Source organism: Solanum dulcamara, chromosome 2 (genome assembly GCF_947179165.1).
Source record: "Solanum dulcamara chromosome 2, daSolDulc1.2, whole genome shotgun sequence".
Classification (NCBI taxonomy): Eukaryota; Viridiplantae; Streptophyta; class Magnoliopsida; order Solanales; family Solanaceae; genus Solanum; species Solanum dulcamara.
In genome coordinates this window covers 81,584,435-81,602,403 of record NC_077238.1, presented here as the reverse complement: position 1 = coordinate 81,602,403, position 17,969 = coordinate 81,584,435, and the positions used below count along the sequence as shown (strand labels likewise).

The following is a 17,969-nucleotide window of genomic DNA, read 5'->3' as shown; positions in this document are numbered from 1 at the left end:
TCTTCTATAGTAGCATCTGTAACGACTTAGGGAAAGACTCCAGTAGCATCGGTGGTTCTTTAGAGGGGTTTAGGAGTATTTTATTGGCGACGCAATAGAATTAGGCGATTTTGCTAGTTTTTCGTGTGTTTTAGCCCACGGATTTTTTAGGTGTCGGGCATTCAATCGAATTTTCTTGGATTCTTACATAGTAGCATCCGTAACGACCTAGAGAACGACTCTAGTATCCCCGAAGGCGCATGAGAGGGGTTTAGGAGCATTTTATTGGTGACGCAATAGAAATTAGGCAATTTTGCCAGTTTTTCATGTGTGTTAGCCCACAGATTTTTTAGGTACCAGGGGTCCGGGTCGAATTTTCTTGGATTCTTCCATAGTAGCGTCCGTAACGACCTAGGGAAAGACTCTAGTAGCCCCAGCGGTGATTTAGAGCGGTTTAGGAGCATTTTATTGGCAATGCAATAGAATTAGGCGATTTTGCCAGTTTTCGTGTGTTTTAGCCCATTAATTTTTTAGGTGTCGGGCGTCCGGGTCGAATTTTTTGGATTTTTACATAGTAGCGTCCGTAACGACCTAGGAAATGACTCTAGAAGCCCCAGAGGTGCATGAAAGGGGTTTAGAAGTATTTTGTTGGCGATGCAATAGAAAATAGGCAATTTTGTCAGTTTTTTGTGTGTGTTAGCCCACCGATTATTTAGGTGTTGGGGGTCTGAGTTGAATTTTTTTGAATTCTTCCATTGTAGCATTCGTAACGACCTAGGGAACGACTCTAGTAGCACCGGTGGTGCTTTAGAGTGGTTTGAAAGTATTTTATTGGCAACGAAATAGGAATTAGGCGATTTTACCAGTTTTTCGTGTGTGTTAGCCCACGGATTTTTTAGGTGCCGAGCGTCCGGGTCAAATTTTCTTGGATTCTTCCATAGTAGCGTCCGTAACGACCTAGGGAACGACTCCAGTAGCCCCGACAGCGCTTTAGAATGGTTTAGGAGCATTTTATTGGTGACGCAATAGAAATTAGGTGATTTTTTGTGTATGTGAGCTCATCAATATTTTTAGTAAACTGGCTTTCGGTGGATTTTTTAGGAAACCGTTATTGGAACATCCATAGGTACCCGAGGGATCAGTACGTACAGCTTCGGCACAATCCACAGTGCTTTCATAGCATTTAGGGGTTGTACAAGTGGAATTAAGCGATTTTGCTATTTTTTCGTGTGTCTATTAGCCCATTAATGTTTTTGGTGAACTGGTTTCTATCAGATTTTTCTCGAAAATTATTATGGAACCCTCTGTAGGTACACTAGCGATCATTATGTGCCTCTTCATCATGATCCATGGCCCATTCATAGCATTTAGGAGGCGCATAAGTTGAACCAAGCGATTTCGCCATTTTTTCGTGTGCGTTAGCCCATGGATATTTTTGGTAAACTAGCTGCCGGTGGATTTTTCTCAGAAATCATTATGGGACCCTCCATAGGTACCCAAAGGATCAGTACATGCGGCCTCAACATGATTTATGGCGCATACATAGTATTTAGGGGCCGCACAAGAAGAATTAGGCGATTTTGTCATTCTTTCGTGTGTGTTAGCACTATGGATATTTTTGGTGAACTGGCTTCTGGTCTATATTTTCTCGGAAACCATTTTGTGACCCTTCGTAGGTACTCGGGGAATTAGTATGTGCATCCTCGGTACGATCTACAGTGCATTCATGACATTTGGGGGCCGCACTAACAGAATTAGGCGATTTTGCCATTTTTCGTGTGTGTTAGCTAATGGATATTTTTGGTGAACTCGCTTCTGGTGGATTTTTCATGGAAACCATTATGTGACCCTCCGTAAGTATCCGAGAGATTTGTACGTGTGGCCTCTGCATGATCCACGGTGCGTCCATGGCATTTAGGGGCTGTAGAATCGAAATTAGACGACTTTGCCATTTTTCGTGTGTGTTAGCACATCAATATTTTTAATGAACTGGATTATGGTGGATTTTTCTTGGAAACCATTAGGTACCCATGGGATCAGTACGTGTGGCCTAGGCACGATCCATGGTGTGTTCATGGTATTTAAGATTCGGACAAGCTAAATTAGGCGATTTCGCCATTTTTCGTTTGTGTTAGCCCATTTATATTTTTGGTGAACTGACTTCTGATGGATTTTTCTCGGAAACCATGATGGGACCTTTCATAGATACTTGAGGTATCAATACATGCAGGATCGGCACGATCTACGATGCATTCATAGCATTTAGGGGTCGCACAAGTAGAATTAGGCAATTTTGCTATTTTTTCGTGTTTGTTAGCTCGTGGATATTTTTAATGAACTAGATTTCAGTGGTTTTTTCTTGAAAACCATTATGAAACCCTCCATAGGTACCTAGGAAATCAGTATGTGTGACCTCGACACGATTCACGATGCATGAACTCAGCACGATCCACGATGTGTTCATAGAATTTAGAGGCAGCACAAGCGAAATTAGGAGATTTTGCCATTTTATTGTGTGTGTTGGCCCTTGGATATTTTTGGTGAACTGACTTTCGGTGGATTTTTTTCAGAAACTATTATGGGACCCTCTGTAGGTACCTAGTGGATCAGTACATGCGGGCTCGAAATGACCCACGACGCGTTCATATGATTTAGGGGCCGCACAAGCGGAATTGGGCAATTTCGCTATTTTTCCGTATGTGTAGCCTATAGATATTTTTGATGAATTGGCTGTCGGTGGATTTTTCTCGACAACCATTATGGATCCCCCTGTAGATACCCGAGGGATTAATACGTGCAGCCTCGGCATGATCTACTACGCATTCATAGCATTTAGGGGCCGCACAAGCGTTATTACACGATTTCGTCATTTTTTCATGTGTGTTAGCCCATGGATATTTTTTGGTGAACTGGCTTTCGACATATTCATAGTATTTAGGGGTCGCACAAGCGGAGTTAGACGATTTTACTCATTTTTCGTGTGTATTACTCCATGAATATTTTGGTGATATGGATTTCAATCAAAAAATATTCAAAACCTTTATGGGACCATCTGTAAGTACCCGGGGGATTAGTATGTGTAGTCTCGACACGTTTTATGGCATATTCATAGCATTTAGGGTCCACGCAAGCGAAATTGGGCGATTTTCTCATTTTTCGTGTGTACTAGCCGATGAATATTTTGGTGATATGACTTTTGGTCAATTTTTACTTAAACTTTTATGGGACCCTCCGTAACAAACTTGGGGAACATTACGTGTAGCATCGACATTATCCACGACATTTTGTTAACATTTAGGGGCTACTCAATTGGCATAGCCGATTTTCTCAATTTTTCATGTGTTAGCCCACTAATTTTTTGATGATATGACTTTCGATCAATTTGTCTGCAAATCTTTACAGGATCCTTTGCAACGACCTAGGATAACAGTATGTGTTGCTCGGTATGATCCACGACATTTTCTTAGCATTTAAGGACCACTCAACAAAAATTAAGCGATCTTCTCAATTTTTTCGCATGTATTCGCTAATAAGTTTTTTGGTGATATGCTTTTAGTTAATTTTTTGCAAAATTTTTACAGGACCCTCCATAACAGCTTGAGGAAACAGTACGTGTAGCCCCAACCTTATCCATAGCATTTTCTTAGCATTTAGGGACCACTCAACAGCAATTAAATAATTTTCTTAGTTTTTCGTGAGTCTTAGCCCATGAATTTTTTTACATAATAGCTTTCGTTCAATTTTTTTACAAGATCGAGGAAACTCTACCCAATAGTGTCTCTACTCTGGTAGTCCTAGTATTAGATATTAGATAGACAGACCGGCCATCGGTGTTTCTCAAAGTAAATTATCAACAATGCTTGAGAACATGAATAGAACATCAGATATTCTCACATTGGTTAGATTTCATATACATACACTTTACAAAGAATTACACCTCAATTTTTCTAAAATAAGAAAGTGTGAAATCCAGAAGAAGAAAAAAACTTAGCATATTCTACACATTAGTGACAAAATGAATTGCCAACGCAAGAAAAAGAGCTTGAATTAGTTGTGGCTGAGACCTGAATATGCCACAATCAGCACAAGAAACATATACTCCTACTCCTGTGTGTATCTTTTTCTTCAAATCCCCTCGTAAACGATCTTATCGATAGATGCTCCGCAGCATATGTCATGAACGATGCCAAAACAAGGCCTCCTACGACCATCACACCTAACCTGTGGTTGAAATATATATACGAAAGTGATTTGACTACTAATTAGTTGACATAAACATAGAATCTAGCATAAGTTCAAAATTTCCAGTGACAGATGACATGTGTACTGAAACGGATGCAGCGGCATTTTGGAGGATCTGAGCAACATAGCTGAGAGTTAAGAGTGCACTAGAAGGCCATCCGTGTGAAGCCATTACGGTTGTAGAAAATGGTTATAAATGACAATAGTGTTTCAGAGTCGCACTGCTTCGAGGACTTTAATACCGTTAACTCTTGAGGGAAATGAAAGCATAAAGTTTAACCAAAATGGCGACTACTGTAAACCATCTTTTAAGTTTATTAACCAGAAAATGATTTGAAATACTTTGGATATATGTTTTCTTTTTCGGGGGCATAAGTGTCCTATTCCCAATATCTAATTTTCATCTTTTTACGCTATGTGCTCATCATTTGGTCGGAAACAGTCGCTCTACATACACAAGGTAGGAGTAAGGATGCTTACTCACCACCCTCCCCAGACCCTACTTGTGGGATTACACGGGATTCATTATTCTTGTGCTCATCCAATGGTCTCAAGAGAATACCCTTCAAACAAATTGTTCCTTATTCATATGGAAATCCGTTTGAATCATATGATGTTGCAACAGACTTCTGCATGTCATATATGAATACTAAACTCAAGCTCCTAACTTAAGACAATTACTCAGTGAAAACATTCAAGTTTTTTGACAAAACCATGATCCGAGGCAAGTAAACACTAAATAGTGATGTCATTCACATGCAGCCGTTAATTCACACACGCACACACAACTATTAGATGATATGTAAACCACAGTGAATTGCTTGAAATGCGGGAAAAAGAAATATAAGAAGTACCTCAAAAACAAAGCAGTGATTCCGAAAATACTAGGTAATGCGGGGGCTAAAATTGCGAGAAATGCCATCCCTAACCCATAGTAGCACGAAGCAATGTCACAACATGATTGCTGCCGCTGATGACCTACAAGGCAACAAAACGCCAATGAAAAACCATACCTCAAAATTTAGTAAAACGAAAACTACTGATCTTACGTCCACCAACCTTTTCCAGATTCATGGTCCAAAGATGTAGAATCGGCCCGAAATTGTCCAGCTCGATTTGCCACAGCCTTTCCCCATTGATAAACTAAGTACAAATAACTTCCAAACTGTAGGAAGAAAAGTGTAAACGTCCACTCGTACATCAGGAGGAGACCAGTCCACGGCATTACTTGGCGGGGGATAATTACAAGCGAAAGCCCAAGGGATACCACAACAGCAGCAAAACAGACACATACAGATATCCCACCCAGAAAAGAAGGCACCTTTGGCTGCATACGATTCGCGAACTTGTTTCATTTTAATATCATCTAAGAACAAGCCATATAATTGTTTCATTTTAATATCATCTAAGAACAAGCTAGATAAGCTTATCATGAATTGAATAACATTAGAAATAGGAGTAACAACTTTGCAAGCAAAAGACATCATGCTTGAAATATAACTGAAAGCGATTCTGGAAGACGTGAGAGGTGATTCATTATTAGCAATCTCATACAGATTAGTGAAAGGAAAGAGAAAAAAAAAATAAGGACATCAGAGTTCCAAAATCGACAGGAAGGAGATACCTGTTGGTCTGAAAGAATGGTAGACGAAGAAACAGAAGAATAAGCTAGGACACCTCCAGCTCTGATCTTGTAGTATAGCTGTCTAATGTGGTCAAATAACGATCGTGTCTGCAGACAGCAATCATTTTTCAATACGAAACATACTTAAAATGCTGACAACTATTAAAGTGATGAAATCATTTTAAAATTGCTGACCTGTAAACATGACTTATAGTAAAAAAATATCATCAGAAGTAATGGAAGCAGAAACAGAAATTTGACAAGAAGTTCATCTCTAGGATTCTTGCCCCCTCCAGTTCCAGGTAGAGACTCTTGAAGACGTACCCTAACATTCTGCAGATGAACGAACATAAGATCATACAGTTGTTAGAGATGCTTAAACAAAATCCTCTCACGCACACTAACAAAGAGCTTGTGAAGTCAGCTCCAGATGGAAGCAGCAAAGTGCACAATATGGGGTTTATGTTTGATACGGAGACAGTTGTGGACCATGTTAGCTGGGAAGTAAAATATAGGATTAGGGGTAGCAAAATCAACTCATAAAATCATGAACCGCCCAACCCTCTTAGGTTTGGGTGGGTTAATGACCCACTTATTTTATTAACTCAGCCCATTTTGACCTGCTTAATTCAGCCCAATTTAGAAACTGAGCTGATATGCAGCCCAAATTGACTCATGAAAAACTCTGTCAAAATATTTTTAAGAAAAATATTCTTTTTATTGTATGTTTCATATAGCCATAATACAAAAGAAAAAAGCTTTATTTAGATACTTAAGCAAATTAAAAGAAACGAACAAAGGATATCAAAACTTAGTAAGAATTGGGTGAGCTGGGTTATGACTCGGTTTTTAGTCCATTTTAGCCCGCCCAACCTGTTTCAGCCCAAGTAACTTTGACCTGCCCAATTTCAACTCAACCCGCCTATTTGACACCCCACTACAAGATATATGTGGAGGAAGAAGACAACAATATGGAATGTAAAATGACTGTAGGCAGTGACGAGAGTATGATGGAGAAGAAAAATACCTGCCATACGTCAACAGGTTTTAACAGCCAAGATGTCCACCAATCCCATGGTTTAAGTGGTCCCAGTGTGTAATGAATAACTCGGAGTTCTTTCTCATCGACCATCCACTACAAATATATAAAGCAAAAAAAAGTCAGAGCAAGGAAGTACAAATTAAAATGGATTTAAGGAAAATCTAGCTCTTGCAGCTAAGACATTTCTGTTCTAACCATATGTACTCTAAACTCTAAAGTTTACCTTCTCTATCAAAGATGAAATTTGCAAAAAAATCTCTCGTGTACCTCTTACCAATTCCTTCCATTCAAGACTTCCTTTTTACCAACTTCTATTAAACCATGTTTTGGTCACAAAACATTTCCCTAAATGGATATTGTTCAACTTTCACCACTCCAGACCATACAATTTCTTGGAATAGTTCATCTTTGTTTGCTTAATTTCATGCCTACCAAGTATCAACAATTCTGCTATTTTAATGATAGGGCATGAAATCATAATGTAGTCTATTCAGGATAATTTTACCGAGCAACCACAATAAGCCCACAGAATAATGCAAAGTTGAAACACCGCATGTTGCAAACAAAAAGTCCATTTCAAGTCATTGCTTCCCAGATCCGAATAATTATTCTCTCAAAAATTCAATCCAAAAGCCAAAGCACACAACACACCCCACACCCCTAACCCTACAAAAAATTCCCAACAATAATAAAATAAAAGTAAAAAAACCACACACACATGAAGCACACAACAGGCAAAATAACTCAAAAGACAAACCTTGTTAGCAAGCATGTAAAGGCCAACATCCGCATTGTAAAGAGTAGAAAGTCTCTCCATTTCAGGGACCTTTCTAGAATTTAAAACATCAAAAGGCTGATTTGGCTCATAAACACGCGCATTAGCAAACCCAGCATAGTAGGAGTTCAGAAAACCTTGATCACCTGTCAGCAGGAAAAGAATACATCAGGAGAAAGAGAAACATTTTCAACAACCATCACTAATATAGGAAGACTTTAATTGTTAGAACTACACAATGAAAGCTAACGAGAGTAAAAGGTTGGACAGAGAGGAGATAATCTTAGAATTGAACAGTTAACAGAAACACCATACCTCCAGTGTAAGATGGCAAAGTAGTCATCTTGCTCATCATATCCTTAAAAACTTCGTCGGATGTCTCAATCACCATTACTCCAGAATTTAGTCTCTCAGAATGTTTCAAATTTGCACAGAACTTCCCACATTTAAAGAGATTTTCAATGCTCTTAACTACAATAGTATCAGCATCAAGATATACCACTGCCAAAATAAAAGGAGAAATTCCAACATTAAGAAGTAGAATTCAGAAAATGTGTGCACCACTACTTAAAAAAAGATACCATGAAGTGAAAATGCTTATCTGCCTAAGAAATTTAAAATCAAAACAAGCTATGTTCTCTACCTTCTGCACCCTGCAAAATTTTTGTTTTCCCTTATTTCTGTACAAGAAAGACATGACTTAATTATGCAAGGCTAAGGTGAATAGGTATCGGGCCGTCATTGCCTCTGCAAGAATCTGAGTGGATAAGTTTTCCAAACCCTCTCGTCATCAAGTATAATAAATCTGTTGCTCTTTCTCTTTGTTGGATCTATTGTTCATTCATCTACAACTTCTACTATAGTTTATGTCTAAGTTGCACGGATTCTTCATTTTTGCTGCCGCACCAGTGTCGACACGAGACGGGTGCGGGTGCGGGTGCAGGTGCGGGATTCGTTCAACCCACATCAGATACTTTGACCAAGAGTCCATGGACAACCCACATTAGATACATCAGACGGGTACGGGTGTGGGTGCGGGTTCGGGATACATGTGGGATTCAGTCAACCCACATCAGATACTTTGACCAAGATACTTTTCCTCTTGGTCAATATTCGTTGCTTCATGTTTCAAGTCAAATAGAGAGATGTTAAATATTCAGGCGGTTGTGTTCCGACTTTTGGTAGACAGTAGCAATGATCTGTAAGGATAATTGGTGGAAGTTCTTCATTGACTTTCTTTTTCTTTTTTAAGGGGAAGAATATCTTTATCTTTATAACTATATTTTGATAATATTGAATATTTTTAGCCAAATCCCCGCCCCCGTATCCATACTCGGATTCGTATCCCCGAATCTTAAAATTTAGATTTTGCCAAATCTGACTCTCGGATTCACATCGGTCTAGGACACCCGCACCCGAGTCCGAGCAGCTTAGGTTTATGTATCATTGTTTAGATGCATACTGGCAGATACTGAAATCTGTGTCTCTCTCTTTGCTCTATTGTTCATTCATCTATAACTTTCTCTCTTCGTTTGTATATCATGGCTTAGATGCACAATAGCATATACCAAAATGGACAGTTAGCTGCATCAATATTAAAACAGGCTTGTTCCCTAAATGACAATCAAATGAATGAATTAAGCTTGGGGAAAGAAACCATGAAAAAGGAATAACTTGAAATTGCTTGCCAAGGTGTTAGAACTGACTATTTGTACCAACTATAATGTAAGAGGAAATGGATTGGTGTCCTTCATGGAAAAGAAGGCAAGCAATTCACTTAAATGAATTTGAAAAGCACTCAAAACAAATGAAAATGTTGATCATATCCCTTTCATCCTTTAAGTCAAAACTTAAATTCAAGCACTGAGATACAGAATTACCTTTCTTGTACTTGGTCATGTTAAATACTTTTAGCTTTGTGTAAACCCCCCAAAACCTCTTCGGCCTAACTTGATTTGGGTTTGACAGTAAACTAATCTTTTCCACAATCCAACCATCAGCCTGCATAGAAAGAAACAAAGACGAAATCCTTCAATAAGATTATTAAGCCATGTCTAGGAATGCCTTGGCGTCAAACACAAATTTAAAGATAGCAATGTAGGCCAACTGAAAATATTATCACGAGACTAATTAAGGCAACCTCAATGTAAAATAACAGCTAACACAACTGAAAAGACTACAGGATTTGCTGAGACAAGCTCAGTTTTAGTCACTGGTTTGCCTCTTTCTTTTTATCGATAAGGACTTTTTAGCAGAAAAATAGAAGATCTTTTATATTTCTGATGAAGAGCAGCAAAATAGAAGATCTGACATTGCATTTTCAAGTACAGGCTCAAATTTATTTTCAAGATAAACCAAACTACTACACCTACCTATCAAGCTCAAACTTCTTGAAGTGAAGCAGCACAATAGCACTTCAATTTAAGTTCTTAGTCTTTATCAACTATACGAAATTATTATTAATCGATGAATCATCATTGCCTCAACTGCAAATTATTTAGATTCGACTATACGTATTACTCGTATTCATTCCGCCCTTTTTAGTACCACATGCAGATGTGTTTACAAGGGCAAAAGTGATGCATAAGCAGTGGATTCCTGCAAACACTGCTTTCCACTTCAATTTTTATATATAAGTGGAAATTCTTTAGAATCGGTATATATTGAAAGAATCAAAGCATTGGTTCAAGAGAGACCAGCGGTGTACCAAGGCTTAAGCAGATGGAAAGAATTAACAGAGTAACCCCTGTTGGGATTCCAACCTTGCTTTCCAAGGTTATCACCCAACTCTTTAATCAAGATGGTTAGAACTCCAAAACCACTTGTCCTACACCCTAGGTTCATCCTATACGTGAGCATGGTCCTTTTTTTCTTATAGCATAGATGTCCGGTCTAACTTCCACACACCTCAACTAGCCTATCAGATAACTCCCACAAGTAAGGATATGATTAACTTTGTCCACCAAGGCTTGGGCTGATGGGAATAATTAACACAGAGCAGTCTCTATCAAGATTCCAACTTGTTTCCCAACTTTTTGATCACCTGGGGCTACGTAGTCCATGTTCATTTCAGTGCAATATTTGATGGCATTACACCTCCAGCCCACATTTTGAAATCCAGATGTTTACTTAACCTTTTTGCTTGGTGTAAGTAACTATTAAAAAGCAAATAATGTTTCTGCGCTTTTAGGTTTTATCAGCTCCTTTCTAGTTTTTTAGATAGGAGAGAATTAAATGTATCTGGTTGCTGATTGAATGAAAGTTCATCAACCTGATATAACAACATTTAGAGGATTCATTATAATTACACTACAGGGACAGAGCTAGAGTATAGGAAGCGTGTTCGGCAGAACCTAATAATTTTGACTCAAACCTTATATTTATCTTAAGAAACTCATTTAATATGTATAAATTAATTAATTTAGAACTCAGAAACCCAACAAGACTAAAATCCCAAATCCGTAAGCAGCTTCAAATCGTGACTCCACCACTGTTACACTATTTTCACGCTAGTTATTTACCTATTGCAACACTCCTAGATTATCCAGCTCTAAAACAATTATACAGCAACTTAAAATTTTGCATTCATCAGACTACACTAAACAAAAACAGCACCCATCCAAGGGTATCACCTATTGGTCAATGAAGTGGATTGAGAACCATAAGATCTATGGTTCAAATCTCATATGTCCAAGCCTCAATTTACAGAGTTACCTTGCTAATGGGTTAAGGAGGTTCCTCGTAGAATTAGTCGAAAATCCTGAATCTGTAAGCTTCAAATCCTGGCTCCGCTTCTATTACACTATCTTCACACTAGTTATCTACCTACTGCAACGCTCCTCGATTATCCAACTCGAAAACATTTATACAGCAACTAAAAGTTTTGCATTCATCAAACTACACTAATCAAAAATAGCACCTAAGGGTGTTTCCTAGTCATTAATGAAGTGGATTAAGAACCACGAGCTCCATGGTTCAAATACCATATGTCCAAGCCTCAGTGTACAAGTTACCCTAGCTGGTGGCAATCGTGCAATTAGTCGAAAACCTTAAGTTGGCACAGACATGGTGGTTATCACAAAAAAACTAAACTATACAAAAATGAACCAAATGAAGTAAATGCTAATACTGAGTCACAAAAGTACATACTCTGAGGAGATCATTGGCATATTGAGAAACCCCATCAGAAACCAAAACAACCATATCTTTAGTAGACCCAGTATCCCTAATTGACTTTCCAAGAACTCTAACACCCAGCAAGAACTCATCTCCATATAAAAGGGTAACATATGCTTCTTCAGTTGATTGAGATTTGATAGCTCCAATAACCCAATTACTTGATAGAAATATCAAGAAAAAGAGAAAACCATATCTAAAATCAATTTCTTTCATGGAAAAAAATCTGAAAAAACAAAAATTTCACCAGAATTTAGCTCAACAAGGGGCTTTTTTTTGGAAGAAAAGGGGGAAATGGATCTGCGGTTTACTTGAAAATGGTGTATAATAGTGATAAATTTAGAAATTAAAATTGGGGATTTGTATATTATTTTTCTTGATTCCTCTTCCTGCTGATCTTCGTTGTCATCTCCTTGGCCGTCTTTCTGGAAAGTGATGAAATTTTTTAAAATTTCTACAGTTGCTACTTACAGTGAGAAGAAAAAACAAAATTCCAAAAGAAGAAAGAATATTTGTTTCTAGACCTGTCAAATTTTTTAAAAAAAATTATTTAAATACACAACTTATTTGACTATATTCTCTAAAAAAATTTACTAAAATTATAAAAAAATTTATTCTCTAATATTCTCGAATACATCAAATTACGCGATGTATCAATCGAATATATTATTTTACGTGATGTATCGAATATAAAATACATCACTTTACGCGATATATCAATTGAATACATCACTTAACGTGACGTATAGAAATGTACGTAATGTATCTGGGACCGAGATATGATATATCGGGACATTTTTGAGATAATGGCTAAATTGGTGTAGCAGAGTATTAAGAGATAAGGGATCGAATATCTTTTTCACTCGGTTGAGTCGGTACCGCAGGTGTGGTATCCCAAAGGCATGTCAGGGATCTCTCCCATCTGATCCTTTCTCAGTTTATCTCGCTCCGTGGAGTTTGCTTAGTGTGATTACATTTTAATTTTTGAGCTAGCATAATAATATAATGGAAATTGATTAAAGTTTTTTTGAGATTTTTTAAGCAAAAAAAAAGTCATTTAATCACCTTATATGACCTTGACTAAAGATATATCGACTATCAATATAAGTTGTGGTAGAATAATTGAGATTTCTCTATTATTAATTAAAAATCTCAAATTTGAGTTCTTGAAATAGAAATCGAACCTTAATATAAATATTAAAATATTTAATTTTAATAAAATATATATTTGTGAATCACTTTATGCTAACTCAGCAAAACACGTATCTCTCACCTTTTTATATGTAGTATAAAATATAATTTCAAAATTCTTCTTTTTAGATACGTAATTCAAGATCAAGATGTTATTTCTTTTTGTTTCCAAATAATTTTATTTTTCTTGTTAGGTAGATAATCAAACACTATATTATCTTAATCAAAACTTCATATTTAAATTAATTATTCTAAACCATCTACCAAATAACTCTTAAAATATAGAATAGTCAATAGTAAGGTGCTATGTTAATTATCCTCTGTTGAAAATGAACCAAGGACGGGATTTCTATTAAAACCATAGGGGATTTAGGATTCAAAAATAATGAATTTAAAATAACTGTGAACTCATTGTCTTTTATATATATATATATATATATATATATATATATATATATAAGTTATTTGAGCTGAAAATAATAAGTTAAATTGAGGTTGTATTCACCTGGAGTGTCTTTAACTAATATTATTTTGCTTATTGTTTTGCACGTCGTATATAATTGAGCTTTAAGGATATTATCGCTACTTTTTATGCATATTTTATGAAGATTTTTAAAAAGGGAAATAAACTAAAAGAAAAGAAGAAACAAGAAAATGGATTCGAATTATTGACTATTTGATAAATGTTTGTATCTTTAAAATTGAGGCAAGTAATGATTTCTTTAGCATAAAGTTGAAATTTTCCATTGTATTTTATTGAATACTGGATTTGGGTTTGGGTTGCGGATCTATGTGGACTGAGCTATTCGACTCATTCAAAAAAGATAAATCGTCAAAAAAAAAAAAAAAACTCCAAAAGACCCTTTGATTAACTTAATTACAAAAAAGGGTCAATTAATTGTAAACCTTCATCGCCGTCATTCTTCTGTTTTGTTCTCCTCCTCCTCCTTCTTCCTTCTTCCTCTACTTCTGCCTTCTTCTTCTTTTTCTTCTCCTTTCTTATTCTTTTTAAAAAATTGATATTTCGCAAATGTAAATCATTTTGAGTTATATCAAAACTTGAAACATCAAGAGAATTTCATATCTAAAATTTGAAATTGTTTAGAGGTGATTTTGAATTGATCGTTATTGAATAGTCAGTGTATACTCCATGTATAGTCAATGTATATTTCATATATTGTTAAGTTATGTTCAACTTTACGCGTGTATCATAATGTATAGTCAATGTATATCTCATATATTAGTAAACTATATTGTATAGTTAGTATATATTTTTAATGACTTTTCACAAGCTATATTGCATAGTTAGTGCAGACTTTCTAATTTCTATGACTTTTGGCTATTTCGATAGATCGAACATAAGCATTAATAAAATATATCAAGTTCTAATCGATTATTATAATCTATACGTCTTCAAATTTTTTATTTAAAAATAAATAAATAAATTTTTGTTGGACGATCATGAAACATCCCCTAAATGTAAATCCTAGATATGTTTGTAAATGAAGCGTAGACTTCATTGATTTTGTAATCAAAGTAATTAAAGCATAAAAAAAACTAAGGTTTGAATATTCTCATCTATTTTAAAAAATAATCAAAGTAATAATTATTTAGATCATGCGAAAAAAGGTTTAGGATGAAAATAGTCAAATGTATAAAGCATAAAAAAATAACCAAAATGATGACTCTTGATATATTTAGGGTTTGCCACCTGATAATTGAAACTGATATAATTATTAGGGTAGTAATTATTAGCCTAGTAATTACATAGTCTAGTAATTATGATTGCATGTTTCTTTGTCACAGTGTAATTCCAGTATAATTAAAATTGTTTTGTTTGGTTGCACAAGTGTAATTACAAGATTATATTAATTTTAAAAATAAAAGTTAATTTTCTAAATTTTAAAATTTATATTAGACAAATAAGGGTCTTTATAAATCATATTAAATTAAATATTAATTAATAAACATATGTTATTTACTAATATTATAAAAAAATAATTATATATATATATATATTAAATTAGTATATTTTAAATAATTTAATCAAATAAACTAAAAGTATAAGATTTTTATGAACATCATGAAATGTATGTTTGACAAAAATGTTAATATTATAAATATATTGTGATAAAATTATCAAAACATTCGACAAAAAATAATCTATCAAGTTTAACTAAAAAATAAATATTTTGCAATGTGAAATATCAAATCAATAGTACTAAAACAAATGAAATTAAAAATATGACATAAATTCTAAATTCAAAACAAAAAAATTAACATTATGCTCATATATCAAATTTTAACACAACGTACATAAATATGATTTTAAAAATTAGAATACTAACAAAGTTATTTTAAAAAAGAAATAAAATAATAAATAAATAATATGAAAAATTGCATGGAATGAAAAAATGTAGGTTGAGAATGAGAATGAAATAAAATATAAATAAAAAAATAAAACATATATATTTAGAAAATATTAGAATAATAAAAATATTAGAAATAAAAAATAAATTAAAATGAAAAAATATAAATAAAAGAAGAATTTTAAAAGGGCTCGTGTAATTACATGATGTAATAACACTAATTTTTTAGCCTCCCTTGAAAATTGAAGGGTGTAATTACTCCCCTTCAACTCCATCAAATTCCTCTTTTACCACGAAAATTACTTGGTCTACCAAATATGTCAAAGAGTGTAATCACACCAAATCTCAATTACATTATTGCTTTCCAAACATGTTCTTAATTTTAAATGTATAAGTTGTAAACTTCTACTCTCTCTATTCCATATTAAGTGAATTTGTGAGTCAATACACATATATTAAGAAAAATATTCAAGGACATAATTTGAATCATACTTTCCATTATTGACTTTTGTAAAATCATAAATATAATTTTGTAAGTACTGTAATTTATCTCTTAAAAAATATAAAATTTTAATAAATAAAAAAATAAATATGAAAACAATTTAAATATTTATCTTAAATTTTAAATAATTTAATTATTTTAAAAAATAAAAAATCTCTCAAAGATTTACAAATGAAAAAGCATATTTTTTTTGTACTTTCGTGCATGAATGTCAACATTTTTTTCTTTTAAAAAGTGCTCTTATTATCTTGTCTCCACTCTCCCCACCTTTATAAAAATGTGGCAGCAATGACATCACAAACAAGTGTGTACTAATTTTCAAATGAAATATCATAAAAGTTTCTTTATCTTTTTAGGTTTAGTGTTTTGATTCATAAAAGATTGATTCATGATTTGAAATTTATAATTATAATTTTTTTAAAAAAAATTAAATTAATAATTTATTTAAATAAATACAAAATTTGAATAAAAATTTTTGATTGGTCGAACTCATAGTTGACTGCAGTGGCGGAGCCATTTATACCACAATCCTTCATTGGAAAATTAAATTGTAGAACTAGGTATATCTATATATATATTACACTTAACCCTCCTTAACTTTTACGTTATTTTACTTTTTTATATATTGACATTCCTTAATTAAAATTCTAGCTCCGCTACTAACTGACAATATCTACTCTATGAAGTTTTGACCTCTTGATTGATGCCTCCTATTTACCTGATGAAGTTTCAATCAAACACCTTAACTCAAACAAAATAAATATTTTAGATGTATGATCGAGCTTACGTTGTATTGATGTGTCTGAGTTGGACAAAATATGTGATATAAAGTAAAGAAGACAAGTTGAAACAACATCAAGATTTAAAGTTAATGAATCTGAGATTCTTAATTATTTTTAAGTTATTGAGTTCTACGTTAATAGTTTATACATATTTAATGAATTTCTCGCAAATTACTTCACATGAAAAAATAATTTTTTTGAGCAGAAATCTATCAAAAATAATATCTTTATCCCATAAAGATATAAGACATATACTCGTTCATCCTTTTCAGACTTACAACAACAACAACAACCCAGTGAAATCCCACATCGTGGGGTCTGGGGAGGGTAGATTGTACGCAGACCTGACTCCTACCAATGTAGGACGGCTGTTTCCGAAAGACCCTCGGCTCAATAAAAACATAGAAAAAGGTCAGACAAGAATATTAGAGTAAATCAGTAGATGACGAAAACCGTTCAAACAGTAGTATAATCAAAGCACAAAAAACAGTAAATATTATTATTAGATAATAACATAAATACCCTAAATAACATACGTCAGAGTACAGGAAATCATAGTGCGTTAATACGCCTACGAGTAAGGGAGAATAAAATAACTATGTACTAGCCTTCTACCCTAATGTGTGTCTTCCACACCCTCCTATCTAGGGTCATGTCCTCGTTAAGCCGTAAATGCGCCATGTCCTGTCTGATCACCTCTCCCCAATATTTCTTCGGCCTACCCCTACCTCTTTTGAAACCATCCATGGCCAACCTCTCACATCTCCGCACTGGTGCATCTGGGACTCTCCTCTTCACATGTCCAAACCATCTCAGTCGCGTTTCCCGCATCTTGTCTTCCACCGAGGCCACTCCTACCTTTTCTCGAATAACCTCATTTCTAATCTTGTCACTCCTGGTATGCCCACACATCCATCTCAACATTCTCATCTCGGCAACCTTCATCCTTTGCACGTGGGAGACCTTAACTGGCCAACACTCCGCCCCATACAGCATAGCTGGTCTAACGACCACTTTATAGAACTTGCCCTTAAGTTGTGGTGGCACCCTCTTGTCACATAACACACCGGAGGCGAGCCTCCATTTCATCCATCCTGCCCCAACACGGTGTGTGACATCCTCGTCGATCTCTCCGTTGTTTTGCATGATAGAACCAAGGTACTTAAAACTACTTCTCTTTTGGATGGCTTGGTCCCCGAGCCTAACTTCCGCACCAACCTCTTGAGGTGTCTCACTGAACTTGCACTCTATGTACTCTGTCTTGGTCCTACTCAGCTTAAACCCCCT

At 35.0% G+C, this 17,969-nt stretch overlaps 1 protein-coding gene across 1 annotated transcript; it reads right to left on the bottom strand.

Moving 5' to 3' along the window:
- Window positions 1–3,825: 3,825 nt before the first annotated feature.
- LOC129881063 (inositol phosphorylceramide glucuronosyltransferase 1-like) lies at window positions 3,826–12,345 on the bottom strand. Its single transcript, XM_055955391.1, has 10 exons — window positions 11,812–12,345; window positions 9,543–9,663; window positions 7,978–8,163; window positions 7,645–7,808; window positions 6,873–6,980; window positions 6,041–6,178; window positions 5,846–5,953; window positions 5,281–5,548; window positions 5,076–5,199; window positions 3,826–4,200 (listed from the first exon to the last, which is right to left on the bottom strand). Exons 1-10 carry the CDS (start codon window positions 12,052–12,054, stop codon window positions 4,059–4,061), a joined length of 1,602 nt encoding a protein of 533 aa, XP_055811366.1. The 5' UTR covers window positions 12,055–12,345; the 3' UTR covers window positions 3,826–4,058.
- Window positions 12,346–17,969: the final 5,624 nt, after the last annotated feature.